This window comes from Helicoverpa armigera, chromosome 2, assembly GCF_030705265.1.
Source record: "Helicoverpa armigera isolate CAAS_96S chromosome 2, ASM3070526v1, whole genome shotgun sequence".
NCBI lineage: Eukaryota > Metazoa > Arthropoda > Insecta > Lepidoptera > Noctuidae > Helicoverpa > Helicoverpa armigera.
The window spans coordinates 6,200,112-6,217,826 of NC_087121.1; the positions used below are offsets into that span (position 1 = coordinate 6,200,112).

The window sequence follows — 17,715 nt, forward strand, 5'->3', positions numbered from 1 at the left end:
ATTTGTGCTCCATTACTGTTTCTAAACCCCACCCAATTATTATTTTTTTAATATATTCAATGTACAGACACACTTTTTTTACAGATTTATTATATGTATAGATTGAAAATCCAATTAATGTATTTCACTTTTTACAGTAACTATGTTTTTGTCGAACATCTACATTTCGTATATACCTAGGTTTATACAAAAGTTTCAATTAAGTAATTACTATACTATAAGGTATGTATTACACACATATTTGATGACAGTATCATATCTAAGTACCTACAGTATCAATATCTGATATGCCCACGTATGTCCATCAAAATGTTATCTTTACACGTGCTTTAACCATATTTTCAAACTCAGTGGACGTTATCCCCTCTGGCTCACTGCAGAAGGGACATTTTCTAACATTCATTTTATTCTAATTTTTGACTAATCTGCAAAATGTAATAGGTGTCTGCTCAACTCTAGATTCTACCGATTTAGCATCATTGCCTCCCCTATTATAAGGAGTTCGTTGTAAAGTAAGTACTTCGTCTCCATTAAAGAGCCGATAATTTCAGACGAAGTTCAACCCATCGCGGTGTGAGTTCCTAAACTAAAAATAAGCCTAAACACAAGGTAGTAAGTGCCTACATAGGAATATCCTTCAGGAGTTCCTACGACTCTCCATTTGATTTGTCCACTGTTCGACTCTGTCCACTGACTCCGTCATTAGGTCAGCTCCAAACCTTCCCCATTTTGTATTGTCATCAAATATACACCTGAGTCTAGTGTATAGTTTAGCAGAAGCGGCGGCTGTTTAGATTTTTTGTTGAAAGAAACGCCAAAAGGATTTAGGCTAGGTATTTTATTTTTAGGTAATTAATACACCTTAGAAAAGTTATAACTTTTTTGCAATCAGTTTTCCAAGATGTTAGCAATAAAACTTTCAAATCGCCTAATCTTTTCAAGCCATAGTTACTACCTCTACAAACAAAAGATAAATAAAACAAAAAATGTAAGCATAATTTGCAACACAGTCCAATTTGAAAGGAGAATCTCGAAGTAGGTATTAAAAAAAAATACAGTTAAATAATTATTTAAACTTGGCGCATTTTTATTATCAAGCTTGTATCTTAGACTATTTTTAAGCTGCAGAAAAAAAAACATGTGATAATTAATCATGTTTATATTTAAAAATACTATTAGATTATTATAAATAATGTTTAGGATAAAAATAGTCAAATGCTGGTCCTCTTTTTATGAAATGAAAACAATTTTCTGAAGTCTATGGTCGGGAATCACATCATCAAAGTAAAAGTGTGGTTCCACTAGTCGAAATATGCTGGATTTTATTTATCATCCTGTAATACTCCAAAGAATACCAAACTCCAACTTTAACGACGTGGCTGTATATCAGTATTCAGTCAAGTTTTCTAAGCATTTTGTAAAACTCCCAAAAACTTGGAAAAAAAATATTTGCTAGAATTTGGTGAGATCAGTTGTTAACCTTGTCTATGACTTAAACGTCACAATGGAAAATTATCAGTGAAAATGTCAAAACAAAGCAAATGTCAAAACTTGAAGAATCGAATAATTACACACGCTGAGTTTACGACGATCGCAATATTATGTTGGATAAATGTTCATAGCTTTAACCCGGACATTCCTGTGACATTGTGCATGGTCTTTCATTGTGTTAACATAACTATCGTGGGCGAATCGTGAACCGCATTTTGTGGTAAGACATATTGTAAATAAAAACTCGAGTACTCTTTTATTTAATTTAAGCTAATTAGTGACATATTAGAAAAGTTTACTAAGCTATAGTTGGTTTAACATAATACCCTATAAACAACCAATAAACAGAAACAAAAGAATCCCTCTTTCATTGGTACGCCTATGTACACGCGTACTAAGTACGTAGGTACATAATAGGTATATGTGCACTTATGCTGATTAGTAATGAGTCACTAAGTACACGCATGTCTCCATAAATTTATAAAATAATCTTAAAATTTGAAGCACAACATGCTGTTTGTTGCAGTTCCCAGACAATGTTAGACATATTGCTTGCTATAGGTACTTATGATCAATTTACGTAATTGCTCATGAGATCATGGCACTCTTATAAGTATTAATCATGATGCAATAATTATAATTAATTATAAATTTCAGATAAAGATGGCTTCCCAGCACTCGGGTATACTACAGCAAGTGGAGAATTTTGAGATTCTTCCGGAAGCAGTTACTTTACAAAATGAGGGTGATGATGTACATATTGAAAAGGCTGTTGAGGCTATGATGCAACTTTCTCCAGTACAAATACAACAAGAGTACTATGAAAATTTAGGCGACTGCGACTGGGTGAAGTAAGTTATGGCGTTATCAATTTAATTATATTTAAAATTATAAAAATTGAATCTATACTAATATTATAAAGCTGAAGAGTTTGTTTGTTTGTTTGAACGCGCTAATCTCAGGAACTACTGGTCCGATTTGAAAAATTCTTTCAGTATTAGAGAGCCCATTTATCGAGGAAGGCTATAGGCTACTTTTTATCCGGGTTTGTGCCGAGGTTCCCACGGGATGCGGGTGAAATTATTATCATTAAACACTCACTAAATATTATTATAAACATGCCAATAGTGTTTCCGATTTTCCTCAAATCTTATGCAGTTATTTTTACAAGCAATATTTTTTTTATAGGTATGAGAAAAGTAATAGAAACTATTTGCTACAAAATGTAGCATTTGCTCTTTTTGGTGGTCCAAGCTATGAAGGTGAACTTTCAGAAGTTGAGGACGATCAGCACGCACATCTTGAAGGATATACTTCGAGACAAAAGGAACAAGTCATGAGAGTATATGAAAAATTATGTGAACAAAGTATGTATCATAATCAAGTTATATTTTGCTGCTATTAAATCCAATTTGCAATAAACCAAAATATTCAATATGTACTACAAATATTAAAATTATTTTCCAGGTAAATATTCCCACAATGACGATGACATAGTAATGTCTGTGCTTCTGATTGTGTGTGCTAAACCAAAACCTCTGAAGTTCTATCAGATACAACCGTCAAACTACTGGTTGGACTTGCATGAAAAAACTGACAGTGATATATGGTGCACTGCGGTATTCAGAGTCAGAAAGTGCATACCTACAACTGTTGGAAGTAAGTATGGTCGCTTACTTAGTAAAATCATATAAAATTATACTGCTCATACTAGGATTTTTCATAAAATGTTACATTATTATTTTTTGACAAAAAGTCAATCAGTTTTTATCAGATGAAATATTATATTATGAATTGTAGCCTCATTGCTGACGGATGTAGGTTTTCCTCTTAGATTATTGAAATATATCTGTGTTTCGGATGGTACGTTAAACTGTAGGTCCCGGCTGTCATTGAACATCCTTGACAGTCGTTGCGGGTAGTCAGAAGCCAGTAAGTCTGACACCAGTCTAACCAAGGGGTATTGGGTTGCCCGGGTAACTGGGTTGAGGAGGTCAGATAGGCAGTCGCTTCTTGTAAAGCACTGGTACTCAGCTGAATCCGGTTAGACTGGAAGCCGACCCCTACATAGTTGGGAAAAAGGCTCGGAGGATGAGGATAATTATTGAAATATATAATTTATTTCAAAATATTATCCTATTGTACACAGAATGCGGGGAAAATACAAATATTTTGCCTGTTTAACGTGGAGTACAACATTATGTAGTGTACAGAACCTTTCTATAAATTATGTACTCACAAATTAATATAATAATTACAGTGAAGTCGTGCCGAGTCTACATCGATGAGAATGCCCGAGTATATCACGACTGGGACTCGTACCTAACAAACAATACTCTGCCAAAATGTGTCATTATTGTGCCTGAAAATGGAGAGTACACTGGAACCCTAATAGAGGTGAGGAAAGAAAACTTATTACTTAGAACTTCATACATAGTAATTTATTGTAAATCCCCTGAATTACTGCACTATTCATTGAAAATATGTATAAGTAATTTCACGGATTTCAATTTATATATCAAACTCAAAATTATTTAATCAAACTAGGATAACAATCAGTACTTTTTTAATGACAAAAAATACTCAAAAACAGCCCCCAAAACGGCCACCTTACACCACTTCCTATGTCTTATTGCTGGGAAGAAGTGGCGCAACAAATTGCCCAGAATTTTTATTGGCATGAGTTGAATCTCAGTAATAAATCCCAGAGACCATTGCCTTTTACACGCCAATAAGTAATGAATGATCCATGTCACTTTATGACTGACTAATAAAATGTATTGCGTATAATCATCGGCAAGGACATTGAGCCCTGACGTTCACCTGCACAGAAGTGATTTATTGGTTTATTGCCTTAAGTTTACAGTGCGCAAATCGATCCCCACTCTTCCGCCGAGAGCTCATTATCCATGCCGATAACTATACCTCTATTTTCAATTAATGAAAAAATAAAAAGAATATAATACTCTATTATTTAATCGGCATATTATTTTACTTTTTCAGGGAGACGAAACTTTCGCAGTAAAATTGACAGTGGCACCTTCTCCGACGCTCGGTATAAAAGCGCGGGTGCTAAGCACAGTCGACACGGCTAGCACAGTGGCTTCTATCGGTGCTATTGGAGTTATTGGGGTGGCAGCTTTCACTCCAGTAGCCCCGGTCGTGCTGGTGGGTGCGGCGGCTGCTACGGTAGCCACCGGGGTCTACGGCCTTGTACGGTCCTCTCTTCACTTACATGATAGAAGTGTTCATGAACAGGTAAGAAAAAAAAGGTGAATATAGTTCTCCCCAATCTTAATGGCGGCCCGCAACTAACTTCATGTAGGTACGCGCGTCTGAGCGGTGTGCCATATCCTTCGTGCATATCCCCGTACGCTAGTTCCTACAAATGGTTGGCTGCCACTGGTGGTTAAACAACTAAGCAACAATATTATTAACAAGTGATGCTCGTTTGTTTTTTCGAACGTAAAGCAGTCTGTTGACATTTTTTTGTTTGAGAACGAAGTTTTAATTAGCATTGCTACTCATTTGGGTCAGTGGGTCATCTGAGGCGGGTTTTGTGTTTTCCTTTTGCCTTCTAGAATTTGATTTGCTGCGTTTTTTATTTTGATTTTCTACGTTATGAGTGTCCAAAAATAAATCACTCACTCAGCATAACTTGCTGAAACGATTTCCACGGCTAAATACTAATATAGCATTTATGTTAAGTGTAGTATAAATAAGTAACTAAGTATTATGTCACAGGACCATGGAATAGTCTTTTAACGTAATTACCGACCATGACCATAGAATAATTTCACAACACATAATCTGTTAATGTCACTATTCATGTCATGCAACGATTATAATGTTTTATTATATATTTTTTGTTATAGACCATCAGTCCGACAGACGCTGAAGCTCGAGGTAGTTGGTTGAACATCGCGGCGTCGAGTGTAGGCCTGGCCGCCGGCGCCGCTAGCTCGCTTCTCTCCCGGTCCGCTGCCGCCGGCACCAATATGACAAAGGTACTATCAAGTTTTATTGGAAATTTGCACGATAGTAACGTAATTAATGGTGCGTCTACACGATACATGTAGCTGGAGCAAGTTAACATGCACAATTGACAAGAGCACGCAGGTGGGTATTTTGCTTTGGTACATTCGCGAGTCGCTGGACCCGCACGTTTTTAAAATGCTTGTAAAGTGCGCATGTGCTTCAACTATGCACAAGCTACTTGCACCGTGTGGATGCACCCTAAGAGTTCACGACCCCCACGGGCCTGAAAATAACAACAACACAAAAGAATCGCCATAGCGGCGTACATTATATGGAGTCGCCGCCAGCCTAGAAATAAAAAAAAATACAAAACTAAACAACTACAGGAAATACGCCCGTAGTGGCATTTTACCTCGTGTGTTCATAAGTTTTGAGACGAAATAAAAGTTGCATATCTTTTTAAATAATAAACTTACATTTATAAAAAAAATAGTAATCATCAAGTAGATAGTAAGTAAAAATTAAATATAATTATTATTCAAAATTACCGCCCCTGTTTTTAATACATGCCCTTAGACGATTTGGCCAGTCATCAATGGCGGCACGAATCTTTTCCAGCAGAATTCGCTTCGCTTCTCGGACGAGAGCTCGCTTAAGTGACTCCAAGTTTGGGTGGGACTTTCGGCAGGCTCTGAGCTCTAATTCGATCCATAGAGAATAATCCAGCAGGTTGAGGTCGGGGCTGGAGGAGGACCATTCATACGCCGCAATGAAGGCCGGCACATTTTCCCTCAACCAAGCTTGGGTGGTTTTAGCCTTATGGGATGGCGCCGAGTCTTGCTGGAAAACCCAATTCTTGTGATGGAATAGGGTATTAGACAGGGGTTTCACAACAGTCTCTAGAATGTCACTTTGATAATTTTTGGCTTTCACCTTGACGCCTTGTTGGCAGAAATGAAGCTGAGTGACACCTTCGTACGAAACTCCCCACCATACCATGACACTAGCCGGATGATGAGTACGCGAGACATTCCGTGCTGAAACTGGGACATCCTGGCTACTTTTGGCATACACTTTATTGTTTTGTCGGTTGAACTTTTCTTCGACGGTAAAGATTTTCTCGTCGGTGAAGAGTATCTTCCTCGCATCGTGTCTCCTAAGCAGTACTGGACAACGTTCGCGTCGCAATTGACGAAGGCGATCGTTTAAAAAATGTACTTTCCTACGGCTATACGCCTTAACCTTGAGATCATATTTCAGTATTCTGCTGACTGAAACGCGCGAAATATTGGTCTGCAGAGCGAGTTTCTTCTGAGTGCGACATGGATTTCGCCGAAGTCGCTCTCTGATGATTTTAATGTTCGCAGGCGTCCTCACAGAGCGTGGACGACCGCTTCTTTGCCGATCTTGTAAAGAACTTGTCTCCTTGTATCGTTTAACAGTGTAATACACGAAGTTACGGCTCACACCAAAACTTTCCAGCTCTCGGAAAATGTCCATAGGTTTTCTTCCCACCTTAAATAGTGAAATGACGATCGCACGTAATTCTTTTGTTCCCTCCATTACGAGAAAAATTAAATAAAATAATATTCCAAATGCAAAATTCAAAATTAGACATTCCAAATTCAAAATTAGAAAAAGAAATATACAGCAGCCAGTGACATTTTGTTTATTTTTATAAGTAAAAAGTTTGTCTCAAAACTTATGAACACACGAGGTATATATTATATTCTAGTAGGTAATGACATCGATTGTAAAATAAAGAATAATATGTTTCATCATCATCATCATCATCAGCCTATCGCAGTCCACTGCTGGACATAGGCCTCTCCAAGTGCACGCCACTGAGATCGATTGATGTCATAATATGTTTAGAAGAATTTATTAAAATCATTGAATAATTTGACACAATTGTTAAGACTGGTTTGGAACAAATTGATTATTATTTTGTACTAATATAAATGTTAAAATGTTATGGGATATTTTGTTTATACTAGGTTAGTTTTTTATGTTTATTGTAAATATAGATCTATGTAAACAAATAGATGTATTTTTATAATCTTAAAAAAGTTTGTTAGTAATGAGTTTTTATTTGTAGACAGGACAAGCGCTGGCTGTGTCTGTGGAAGTATTACGTCACGCAAACATGGTCACCGGTGGCGCGGGCGTCGTCAACAGTCTCCTTCATATTATACTGAAAGTAAGTTCACAAATCATTATCATAATATCCGAAAATTGCCGTCCATTGCTGGACGTATATGCCTCCCCCAACGAAAGCCTACCATCCCGGTCATAGGCAGACCACATCCATTATTTTCACAAATACGTACTTTCGTTTATTTTGTGTAAACTATATACTATCAACATAAAACACCTTCATCTGTTCTAAGTAATATAACAACTATTTTATATTTTCCACCTTATGTTCTATCAACCAAAGAAATTTTTGACCTACCTTCAGAAAAAAAATTGTAGAGACGAATGTCATGCACTGTTTTTCGACAAAGTGGGGCATACATGACATCGGTCGATGGTGCGTTATGGAATTCAATAAACGATATGTTTTTTTTTTTCATTTTATTTATTTACGATAGATTTCCATTATATTGATTTGTGATGTTGTAATACTTGTTTTTTTTTCTCTAGTACCGCAAACATGGAGAGAAGCCGACTAAGTTAGAATTGTTCCAATTCGCGTCGGCGACTTTGTTCTTCTGTCACGCCGTAGTGTCAAACCGAACGGCCCAGAGTATTATAGAGGATGCTCAGGCTAAAGCGATCAACGAGTACCGGGCCACTCTTAGGAGCAATAGACACAGGTGAGGTTTTACTTTTATTATCTTTGGCAGCAAATGTACTCCTCCTTCTTTAAAAACTATCAATTTTAAGCTTATGATTTAAATTGATACCGTAATTTTAGTTTTATTCACCAAAAACATTTGTAACCTTCTGAATTTTATTTTAAAAAATATGAGTGGAAAAATCAAACCATAAATGTAGTTTACTGGAAAAATCATGCGTATCCAATTTAATAACAACATAATTTATTTCCAGAAAAATGTTCGACAAGATCAGCGCTGAATCGAGAAGGATACAAGGTGCCATACAAGGCAACACGGAAGTCATTAGAGGCATTCAGAACATCATCGACAAAGACCAGTACTTCGCCGACGTGCTCCGAATCAACAAAGATGTCAACCAACACAAGCTCAGAATATCCATGACCTCTGATGGTCAGGTTAACTTGAACTCCCAGCACAAATTCAACCCTGCAGAGCTCTATAACCTTGGTAAGGAAGGAAGGGCACAACTGTTCAGTTCACTTGGACCAGCCTCTGTCAACACAAATAATGTACCAACACGGATTATGCCAACAACGAATGCCGTCTCAGGTTACATAGAAGGCGAGGAAGAAACAACACTAGTAGGAATTCACCCCGGTGAAATACTAAGAATTGGATCACTACTAGTGAGAGTAAGTGCGTCTGGCGCCGAAAATGTAGCTCTTATGTTAGAAAATTTAAGCCAAGATGTATACGCCAACTTGATGACTATATCCTTCAATGTATTATCCAAACTCCTTCCTGAAGACATTGCCAGGCTGAGGCTGTTGAGTCCCGAAGAAGATCTAATCGTCCAAATAGTTAAGTTTGTATTCAACTATATGAAGCACGAGAGGCCACTGGGCGACCCGAGCAGAGATAACGACAATGGCATCGTAATAGTGCTCAAAGAGTTCTTCCAAGAAGGTGTTGTTCGTCAAGAAACAATTTTATATTTAAAAGATCGTTTGTTAGGATGGGTCGACGGTGAAATGGATCGCAGAAGGCTAGAATTTCCGAACAAAAAGTCAATTGTATGTGAAAGTTGTAGGGGTATAAGATATGCTTAAGAATTAATATTTTTGAGATCAATTTTTTATTGTCTTGTTCTACGAAAATACTGTTTCATATTTTCTGTGTACTAAAACTAGGTAAATATTTATTCAGTGGCTTAAAACATAATATCTTGTATTTACCCAGTGTGAAAAAGGTATCTATTATTATTAAATTGTAGAAAGCTTAACCAAATAGCCCATTGAAGGGATTTTAGATTTTAGGCACTCAATCAGATCTTGCTAAGAGTACTATTTTTCTATTATTTAATTCAATAAGACGATCTGGATAAATGACAAAATTAAAATAATGTCTTCATAACTTAACCTACAGACTGGTATAATGCCATTATTGTCCTTATAAGTATATTATTAAACACAATTCGTGTAATTAAGCTTCGATTATACACTTATATAATATTTACCTTTTATAAGTGTTTTAGAACATTGCACATAATTTACTAGTAAAATCACTTTTAAAAACATTGAAAATCAGACATATCAGAAAAGTCCAAATATTGTACGTTAGGGATAAGTACTCATAAGGCTTAATTTGTATTGCTTTTTAATAAAATATCGCAGTACCAAGTGAAAGTTAAAGATATTTATATAAACATGTGATAGATTATGCACTGTGATAACATAACTGATTGCTTATTAGGATTTACGAAATATTACTGCACAAGATTATAGTGCCTTTTGAATTAAAATCTCAAGAAATGTGTACTTAAATACAGACAATGTGATTAGATAGAGATATTACTGAAAATTATAGATGCCATGGAAAATCACTGTAAAAAAATATAAAATCGTATATTGTTGGAGAGCTTGCCTACCTAAGTTCTATTTTATCACAAAAATAAAATAGTCACAACGGAGAAACTCACAGCTAGATAGTACCTTCCTATCCAGATTTATCACTTTGGCTGTAATATGTACACAAATATTATACATATAGTATATAAATGAAAATAAACAAACTATGTAATGTTGTTATAATAAACTATCTGATTTAGAGATTTCTTTTTAATTTTCTTCCAATTAGTAACCTTCCTTGCTTAGTCAAAATTTAGAATTCTGGGTTAGTCTTAACAAGCCCAAATCTTATCAAAAGAGGGGAAGCCCAGAATCCGAATATTACTATAGATGTTAGTTTTTTTAGCTGACAACACAGTCAAAGTTGTCTATGGTCGGTGATTATTTTGCGCGATGCGAGTCCTTGCAAATCCGGACGCGGTCTAAGTATGCAACAGTCTGCATTTATTCTTGCGAGTGATACGTTGTGAGTACGTAAACGAGTGGGGAATTCTATAAATAGATCACAACAAGGTATGTTGAGTTGTTTAGTTTAGTTAATACATTTGGTTACGGTGATAATATAAGTAATCTTTTATGACTGTAAGATTATTTGAGCAGCTTTTAAAAAAATAAGTCCTCCTTTTTTCACGTTTTGCATTGTAACGATTCATGTAATGAAGAACGTCGTGTGTTTGTGTTATGTAAGTACCTCGCGCTCATGTCAAGCCGCCATTTTATGCGTGTGCGTGGCATAAAATTATCTCTATATTTAAGGTTCCATATGTATTTATAAACTAAAATATAATTTCAAATTATTATGTAATTGGAATCTTGTAATAAAAATACAGAAAATTGAGGTGGTCCATTGACCATAAGCAGTACTTAATGTAAGTTAACATACTTTTTTGTTTTATACTATGATATTTTTACGCCCTAGGAATCGAACCCTGAACTCCACTTACTTATTTGGGACTGTTAATAGATTTTTTTATTCGTCCATTTTCAGTAGATACCTACGTGACAAGGATGGCAGACTCGCCGAGAGAAAATAAACGCCTCGATATGAGTGCAGTAGAAATACAGCAGGAATATTATGAAGCTACCGGCGATGCCGATTGGGAATTGTAAGTACCTACCTAATTGAGTTTGTTGCTCGTTTGTCATTGTAACCTTGTCCCAGCTATGTTGGGGTCGGCTTCCAGTCTACATCGCACGCGGCTAATATCGCAGGAATACGCGATGCAAATGAGATCGGGCGATCTTATGATGCATCAGTGTGAATTCGCAGATACCTATTTGCGATGCGATTTTGCAGTTTTGTGTGGGAGTTCTAAGTTTCTGCAACAAAAATAAGTAATCGAACGTCAAGTGCAACAAAGAATTCAACTTATTGAGTTCTAACAGGGCCTACTTAATTGGTGGGTGCTAACAAAAACTTTGATAAAATCTTTCTAATAACTATTTTTATCAAATTAAATAAATGGAGTATAAACCTACATAAAAGATTGCTCACGTTATCTCTTTGACAGATAACATTAAGTAGCACGAAGGCATTTTAATCGATTATATTGTCTCGGATCTTGAATCTGATTGAATTGATCTGATTCTATATATTATTATGTACCTACTTAGTTACAATTTGTTAAGTAGTTAATTCTGTTCTTCGCTTAGCAGAAGTTTGAACTTAATCGTTTTAGATATTTTCTTCTTTTTTAAATTTAAGAAATATCTGTAATAATTACTAAGTATACAAATGGTTGTATTATTAGAGAAATTTCCCGCCGCACACAATTTTCTACCAAATACCTAATAATTTTAAGAGTGTGAAAAAAAAATCATACATTTATCTGTCCCTGTATTTATTGACGTACCTGCCTTTTTATCAATCTAAGTCATTACCTTTGTTTAAAAACAGGTATGAGAAGAAGGACCGAAGATTTCTGTTGCAAAAGATAGCAGTAGCTCTCTGTGGACCTCCCAGTGTCGAGGGTAATTTGACCGACTGCTTAGGGAACAGTGACACCGAACTGAAACTACAAGGCTACGACGCTCGTGACGAGGAAACATGCATGAATGTATTCAAAAAGATTCTAGAACAAGGTACATACATCGTTAATATAAAAATATATTTATGACTTCGTAGGTACCTACCTACTGGTTATCGTTTATGAGTTCTGCTGGTTCAGTGTAAAGTAATTTGCGATGTTTGGTACATTGAATTATTAGTTTTGTATAACCAGCAAAATATGTTCGCAGTCTATAGTAGGCACCTAAGCATTTTCCCCTGAAATACCTGCTTTATGGGACATTTAGCGTACCCTCGTTTGATTTAAAAGCTCTGGTGGACATCCTAAGTATGCGGTAGTTAATAGTAGCAATAGATTTCTTAGCTTCTTAGCCTTAAATAAAACTGATACTTTTATGTTTGTTCTTCCAGATAAATATTCTCACAATGCCGAAAACTTGATCATATCGGTGTTACGAGTGGTCTGCGTCATACCAAGTAGAGAACTCAAGTTTTATGAAATAACACCAAGAGATTATTGGCTTAATCTGCACACGAAGAAAGGGAAATCCGTCCATATCTTAGTATTTCATGTGTTCAGTATTAGGAAATGTATTTCAAAGAAACCTGGAGGTACGAGTTACTTACTTTCAAAAAAATTTATTTATGCAGGTATATCCTTTTCAAACCGAATCAACTCATGTAATTGTCATTAATTTGCAGTGAAGGGCTGCAAAATATTTATAGATCACGACGCGCGAGTTTATGAAACCTGGAGCGATTATCTATCGCAAAACAAACTACCAAAATGTGTGATGGTTGTACCCCAAAATGGAGAATATAGCGGAATTATTACCAAAGTAAGTACTTACCTAACTTTATTTATTTAACCATTTAAAGTAATAATATAAAATAGTACAAAGATACTGCTTATTTTTTACTTTTATTTTTATAGCGAAAAATGATTTTACAAATTCCAGATATTTACCTAGAACCCATTTTTTTCCGACAGGAAGGTGAAATGCCGAAAGTAGTTTTGACAGTCCAGGCTTCACCCGAACTGGGCCCGGGCGCTCGCGTGCTCAACGTTGCTGACAACGTAAGCACAGGTACATATGACGTCTATCATGTTTCGTGAAGTAGTTTTACAACATCATCATCTCCCGAGCCTTTTCCCAACTATGCTGGGGCAAGTTGGGAAAAGTGTTGATTTATCAGCGTAATTTGAATAAACGTTTTTGAGTTTGAGTTTGTATGCTTACAGCCGCTAGTGTAGGTGCTATTGCAGCGGTTGTGGGTTCTGTGTTCGCGACTCCTGTCGTGGCACCCATGCTCGTTGGCACAGCTGTAGGCGTGGCGTCAGTCACAGGGGTCTACAGCATCGGTCGATCCATTGGAAGATTGGTCGATAGAGCTCGACATGAACAGGTATATCTATATAAGTAGTTTGGGTAAAAGTACCTTAACATTTAAAAGGAAATGTTTTATTATTGCTTAAGATATACCGAATTATTAAAACACCCCCAATGTACAGTGCAACAGTTTTAACTTATCGGTACCTGCTTTAAATTCAATTAAAATAAACAGCATCCTAATCGGCTCATCCATTTAGGAGGACCTCAGACAAGTATACATAGCAGCGACACGCATTATGTCAAAAAGAGCTCATTGTATTCAGCTTTTCTTTCTTGGTTTTAGAGTATCGGCCTAAAGAACATGGAAGCTCGCTCCAACTGGATAAATATAATAATATCGGGCGTCGGTATTTCCTTTACTACAGCAGGGAAGCTGTTGTCTTGGGCCGCTGCATCAGGCAGAAATGTAAAGGTACGAAGTTAGTCTAAGATGCACCTATTCGTCTATAGTCACCCAGGGGCCAGGGACTGACTGACTCAAGCGTTGCTTAACCTTATTATCGATGGATCCGCATGACTTAGCCATGAGCTTTTAAACATTTACTTAAAATAAATAAATTAATATCTAAAACATTGGAAAATCGCCCTTTTATAGTACCTATCTTTCCGCTGCATCATCAGACCTTGAAATACAAAATTGACAAAGTTCACAGCTATGACACGATGTTTCATAATGAATTTCCGGTTCAAATCATCGTCAGATCAGATCAGTTCGACAGTGCCATCTTATGGAATTGTCATCAGAACTACATACTTACAACTGCCAACTTTCGTGACGCTACGATTCTTGGAAGATGATTGAGTTAGTTACCTTAAATTCCATTAGGTAAGTAAGTTCCATGCAGGTCGACCTAATAACAGCGTGATAATAATATAGCGTGTTAATAGTGTTCGTGTTCGCCTGATCTCTCTCCGGTCGTGTCGGATTGCCATCCCATCGGGCTATGAGAGTGAAGGAATAGTGAGTGCACCTGTGTCTGCGCAAATGCTTGTGCAATATAATATGTCCTGCGCAGTTGGCTAATTTCCTTACATGAGAACAGCCGCCGTAGCTGATAATTAGCTAGGAGGACATCATCAATAATGTAATCTGTGATTAAAAACAAATCTAAATTTAAACTTTTTACAGATCCTTATGAGCGCATTAGACTTCTTAAAGTTCACGAATATTGCAACTGGATTCATTGGCGTAGTCAATGGATTGGGAGACATGATCTACAAGGTGCGTACCCTCCTTTACATTAGAATCGACATGGATATCAACATAATATTTACAACTAGCTTGCGGCCGTGGTTTTACCCGCGACTCGAAGGATCTACTTCCGTCTGATTGATATAAAGTAGCCTAAATGTTATACTGATATATATAAGCTGTACTATACTACCGAATTCCTTCAATTACCAACCAGTAGTTCTTGCGTGAACGAGTAAAAAAAATACATCAACACTAGTAGTCTCGTAGATGTGCGGTCACCATTAGAAGTCCTATAAGGTAAATCAGAAAAAAAATAAGTTATAGTAGGCAAACAAACTTTTTCCTAACTCATGGTAGCTCTTAAAATCTTAAAATATATTTTTACTAACAGCCTCTACACATGATTAATGTCTTTAATGTTTCAGATGGCTAAGTATGGAGAAAGACCAACGAAACTAGAAATTTTCCAGTTCACAACATCCCTGCTTTTCCTCGGTGTCGGAGTCATGTCCAATCAGACTGCACAAGACATCGTGCAGGATGCACAAGCTCAGAAAATTAACGAATTCAGAGAATCTTTGTCTAGCAACAACAGAAGGTACTTTACTGTTACTGCCTTTTTATCGTCCCACTGCTGGGCACAGGCCTCCTCTCTCACGGAGTAGGATTGAGCATTAATCACCACGCTTGCTCAATGCGGGTTGGTGTTTTCAGACTTTATAGTCCAGGTTTCCTCAAGATGTTTTCCTTCACCTTTTTATCAGCCATTGGTGTCCAAGTTATACCAACTTAGAAAGTACATACAAACTTAGAAAAGTTCATCATCATTTTTTCATTTAATAATTTTTTTACAAAGTTGTATAAAAGTCATGTGTAGGTAACATTTGCATATTTTATTATTGTTTGAATAATATCTGACAGTCCTATGAATGAACCTAGATTAAAATTACAAATTACCTGCATTTTTATAGGTTCTAACTTTAGTCCATGTTTAACGCTTTTTATTATATAGGTGGGGTTTTAATTTAGAAAATGATGAAGAGATTGAAACCTTATCAAAATATGTAACATTTTCACTTTCAGGAAAATATTCGACAAAGTAACAGCTGAGACGCGAAGAATTAAAGGTACTATAGAAGGTAACACTGATGTTATAAGAGCTATTAAGACAATAGAAAATAAAGACCAATTCTTCGGGAAGCTGAGCTATATGAACAAATCATTCAATAAAAATAAAGTTAGAATATCGCTGGCGCCGGATGGCAAGGTTTTAATAAATAATCAGCATAGAGTTAGTGCTGGCAAAATGTTCAGGATGGGAGAGCAGGCCCGGGCCAAACTACTTGCTAAATATGGACCCGCAAAAGTTACCACAAAAAATGCACCTACTAGAATATATCCATCATGTGGTGCGGCAGGCTCCACAAATGTATCGTTAAAAGAATTGGTATGCAATATCCGCCCTGAAGAGATTATTAAGATATCTACTTTCATCATCAATTTGAGTAAAGTTGACTTAGATTTAATTATAGACCTACTTTGTCAGATAAGTGAAGATTTGCATAATGCGTTTCTCTTGGTGTGTACTGAACTAATAATCTCGCTCATACCCTCAGAACTAGACTTCATCAACTCCATTTTTCCTGACTGGAAGAGGCGTTTAGTATTATTTATATTTAATCATTTGAAGTCAAAAATTACTATAGATGATAATGACAGTGAATTCGTTGCTGGGCTAAAAACCTACATTCGCGATGGCAGGGTTAACAGAGATACGTTATTAAACTTGAAAAAGAAGGTTTTGGAACACTTTTCGAAACTGAAGCATGATAAAGAATCCCGAAAAAAAAATTGGGTCGAGGGGGACGAGTATATGAACAAGTTTTCCGGCGATATCAATACACTACAAGTTGGACAAAGGCTGATTGTTGGGCCGCATACAATCCTGGTAAAACAAGTGACTGTAGATAACTTTGAAAAGTGGTTTGAGGAATATTCGCAGGAGGAATGTGATTTTTTCACCGAACTCTGTTTTAGAATAATATCACTTTTAACTGTACGTGACTTTAGTCGTTTGAACGACATCAATCCTGATGAAGATGTACTTATGAGGGTGTCTACGTTTCTACGAGATAGATTTCAGTCGTACATATCGAGTTTGTCAGATATAAACGACTACATAGCTATTTCAGCAAAACGTGAAATTATGATCTGGTGTGGTGAGCAGCACCTTAGACCTCGATTTACTTGCGTGAAATGTGGAGGCATGACTTTTTTTCAAAAATAAGTCTTTACTTATTTAAGCTCTTTAGCTTTATGAATCCAAAGCATTTTAGATTTAAAATTGGTTCATTAGTTTTGTCCAATAGCTCTGCAAACAGATCCCTTCGCATTTATAAATAAAGGATGAATACTTATAGAAATTTTAAAATCTGATCATGAAAAAATATGTATTTTAAAAGTGCCTTAACAAAAAAGCTATCTATCAATCTTTATGTGTCATTTTTTATATTTTTTATGTTTATATTATTCTCACAATGAATTTACTATTTTGCAATCTTATGAATTAAAGTACGTATATTAGCAATTAAGAAAATGAGACTAACTTTTTGGTGCATTATTAATTGTATAAGAGCAATAATATAGTGATATGCTTATCGGTGTTTAATTTTGTTGTGGTCTGACCACGGTCTGACCGAATGACCAGTGTATTGCAATAGTTGTGTGTAGGTTTTATACAAAATTATATTTATTTTATATTGTAACAGACATCTGTGTTTTACTCTAACCATTTTGTTATTAACATGTACCTCTAACTAAAGAAATATAATCTACCGTTGAAAAACTCCTGTTTAGATGAATTCTGTGGGACACATAATATTATGTCTTATGGTCGGTTTAAAGAGAACATATATTGGTGCAAAATTTTTATAGAAGTCATCTTTTCTGTTTTACTTAT

General features: G+C 36.0%; 3 protein-coding genes across 6 annotated transcripts; 2 read left to right on the forward strand and 1 right to left on the reverse strand.

Moving 5' to 3' along the window:
• Positions 1–1,545: 1,545 nt before the first annotated feature.
• LOC110376441 (uncharacterized) lies at positions 1,546–10,360 on the forward strand. Of its 2 annotated transcripts, none has more exons than XM_021334914.3 (10): positions 1,546–1,711; positions 2,149–2,342; positions 2,680–2,858; positions 2,959–3,150; positions 3,752–3,888; positions 4,495–4,749; positions 5,367–5,498; positions 7,568–7,669; positions 8,116–8,288; positions 8,524–10,360. In XM_021334914.3, the coding sequence occupies exons 2-10, from the start codon at positions 2,155–2,157 to the stop codon at positions 9,359–9,361; spliced, it is 2,196 nt and encodes a 731-aa protein (XP_021190589.3). In that variant the 5' UTR covers positions 1,546–1,711; positions 2,149–2,154; the 3' UTR covers positions 9,362–10,360. The 2 variants fall into 2 exon arrangements, with proteins under 2 accessions (XP_021190589.3, XP_021190607.3); XM_021334932.3 differs by lacking the exon at positions 1,546–1,711 and adding an exon at positions 1,922–2,052.
• LOC126055272 (histone-lysine N-methyltransferase SETMAR) lies at positions 5,881–7,401 on the reverse strand. Its single transcript, XM_049843859.2, has one exon. The coding sequence runs from the start codon at positions 7,030–7,032 to the stop codon at positions 6,004–6,006; it is 1,029 nt and encodes a 342-aa protein (XP_049699816.2). The 5' UTR covers positions 7,033–7,401; the 3' UTR covers positions 5,881–6,003.
• Positions 10,361–10,516: 156 nt separating the features above from the next.
• On the forward strand, positions 10,517–17,525 carry LOC110376562 (uncharacterized). 3 transcript variants are annotated; one of them, XM_021335066.3, is made up of 11 exons: positions 10,517–10,672; positions 11,148–11,265; positions 12,057–12,241; positions 12,579–12,779; positions 12,870–13,006; positions 13,159–13,255; positions 13,411–13,574; positions 13,845–13,973; positions 14,691–14,783; positions 15,182–15,354; positions 15,840–17,525. In XM_021335066.3, the coding sequence occupies exons 2-11, from the start codon at positions 11,168–11,170 to the stop codon at positions 17,041–17,043; spliced, it is 2,481 nt and encodes an 826-aa protein (XP_021190741.3). In that variant the 5' UTR covers positions 10,517–10,672; positions 11,148–11,167; the 3' UTR covers positions 17,044–17,525. The 3 variants fall into 3 exon arrangements, with proteins under 3 accessions (XP_021190741.3, XP_063894527.1, XP_049699736.2); XM_064038457.1 differs by lacking the exon at positions 10,517–10,672 and adding an exon at positions 10,721–10,842; XM_049843779.2 differs by lacking the exon at positions 10,517–10,672 and adding an exon at positions 10,874–11,028.
• Positions 17,526–17,715: the final 190 nt, after the last annotated feature.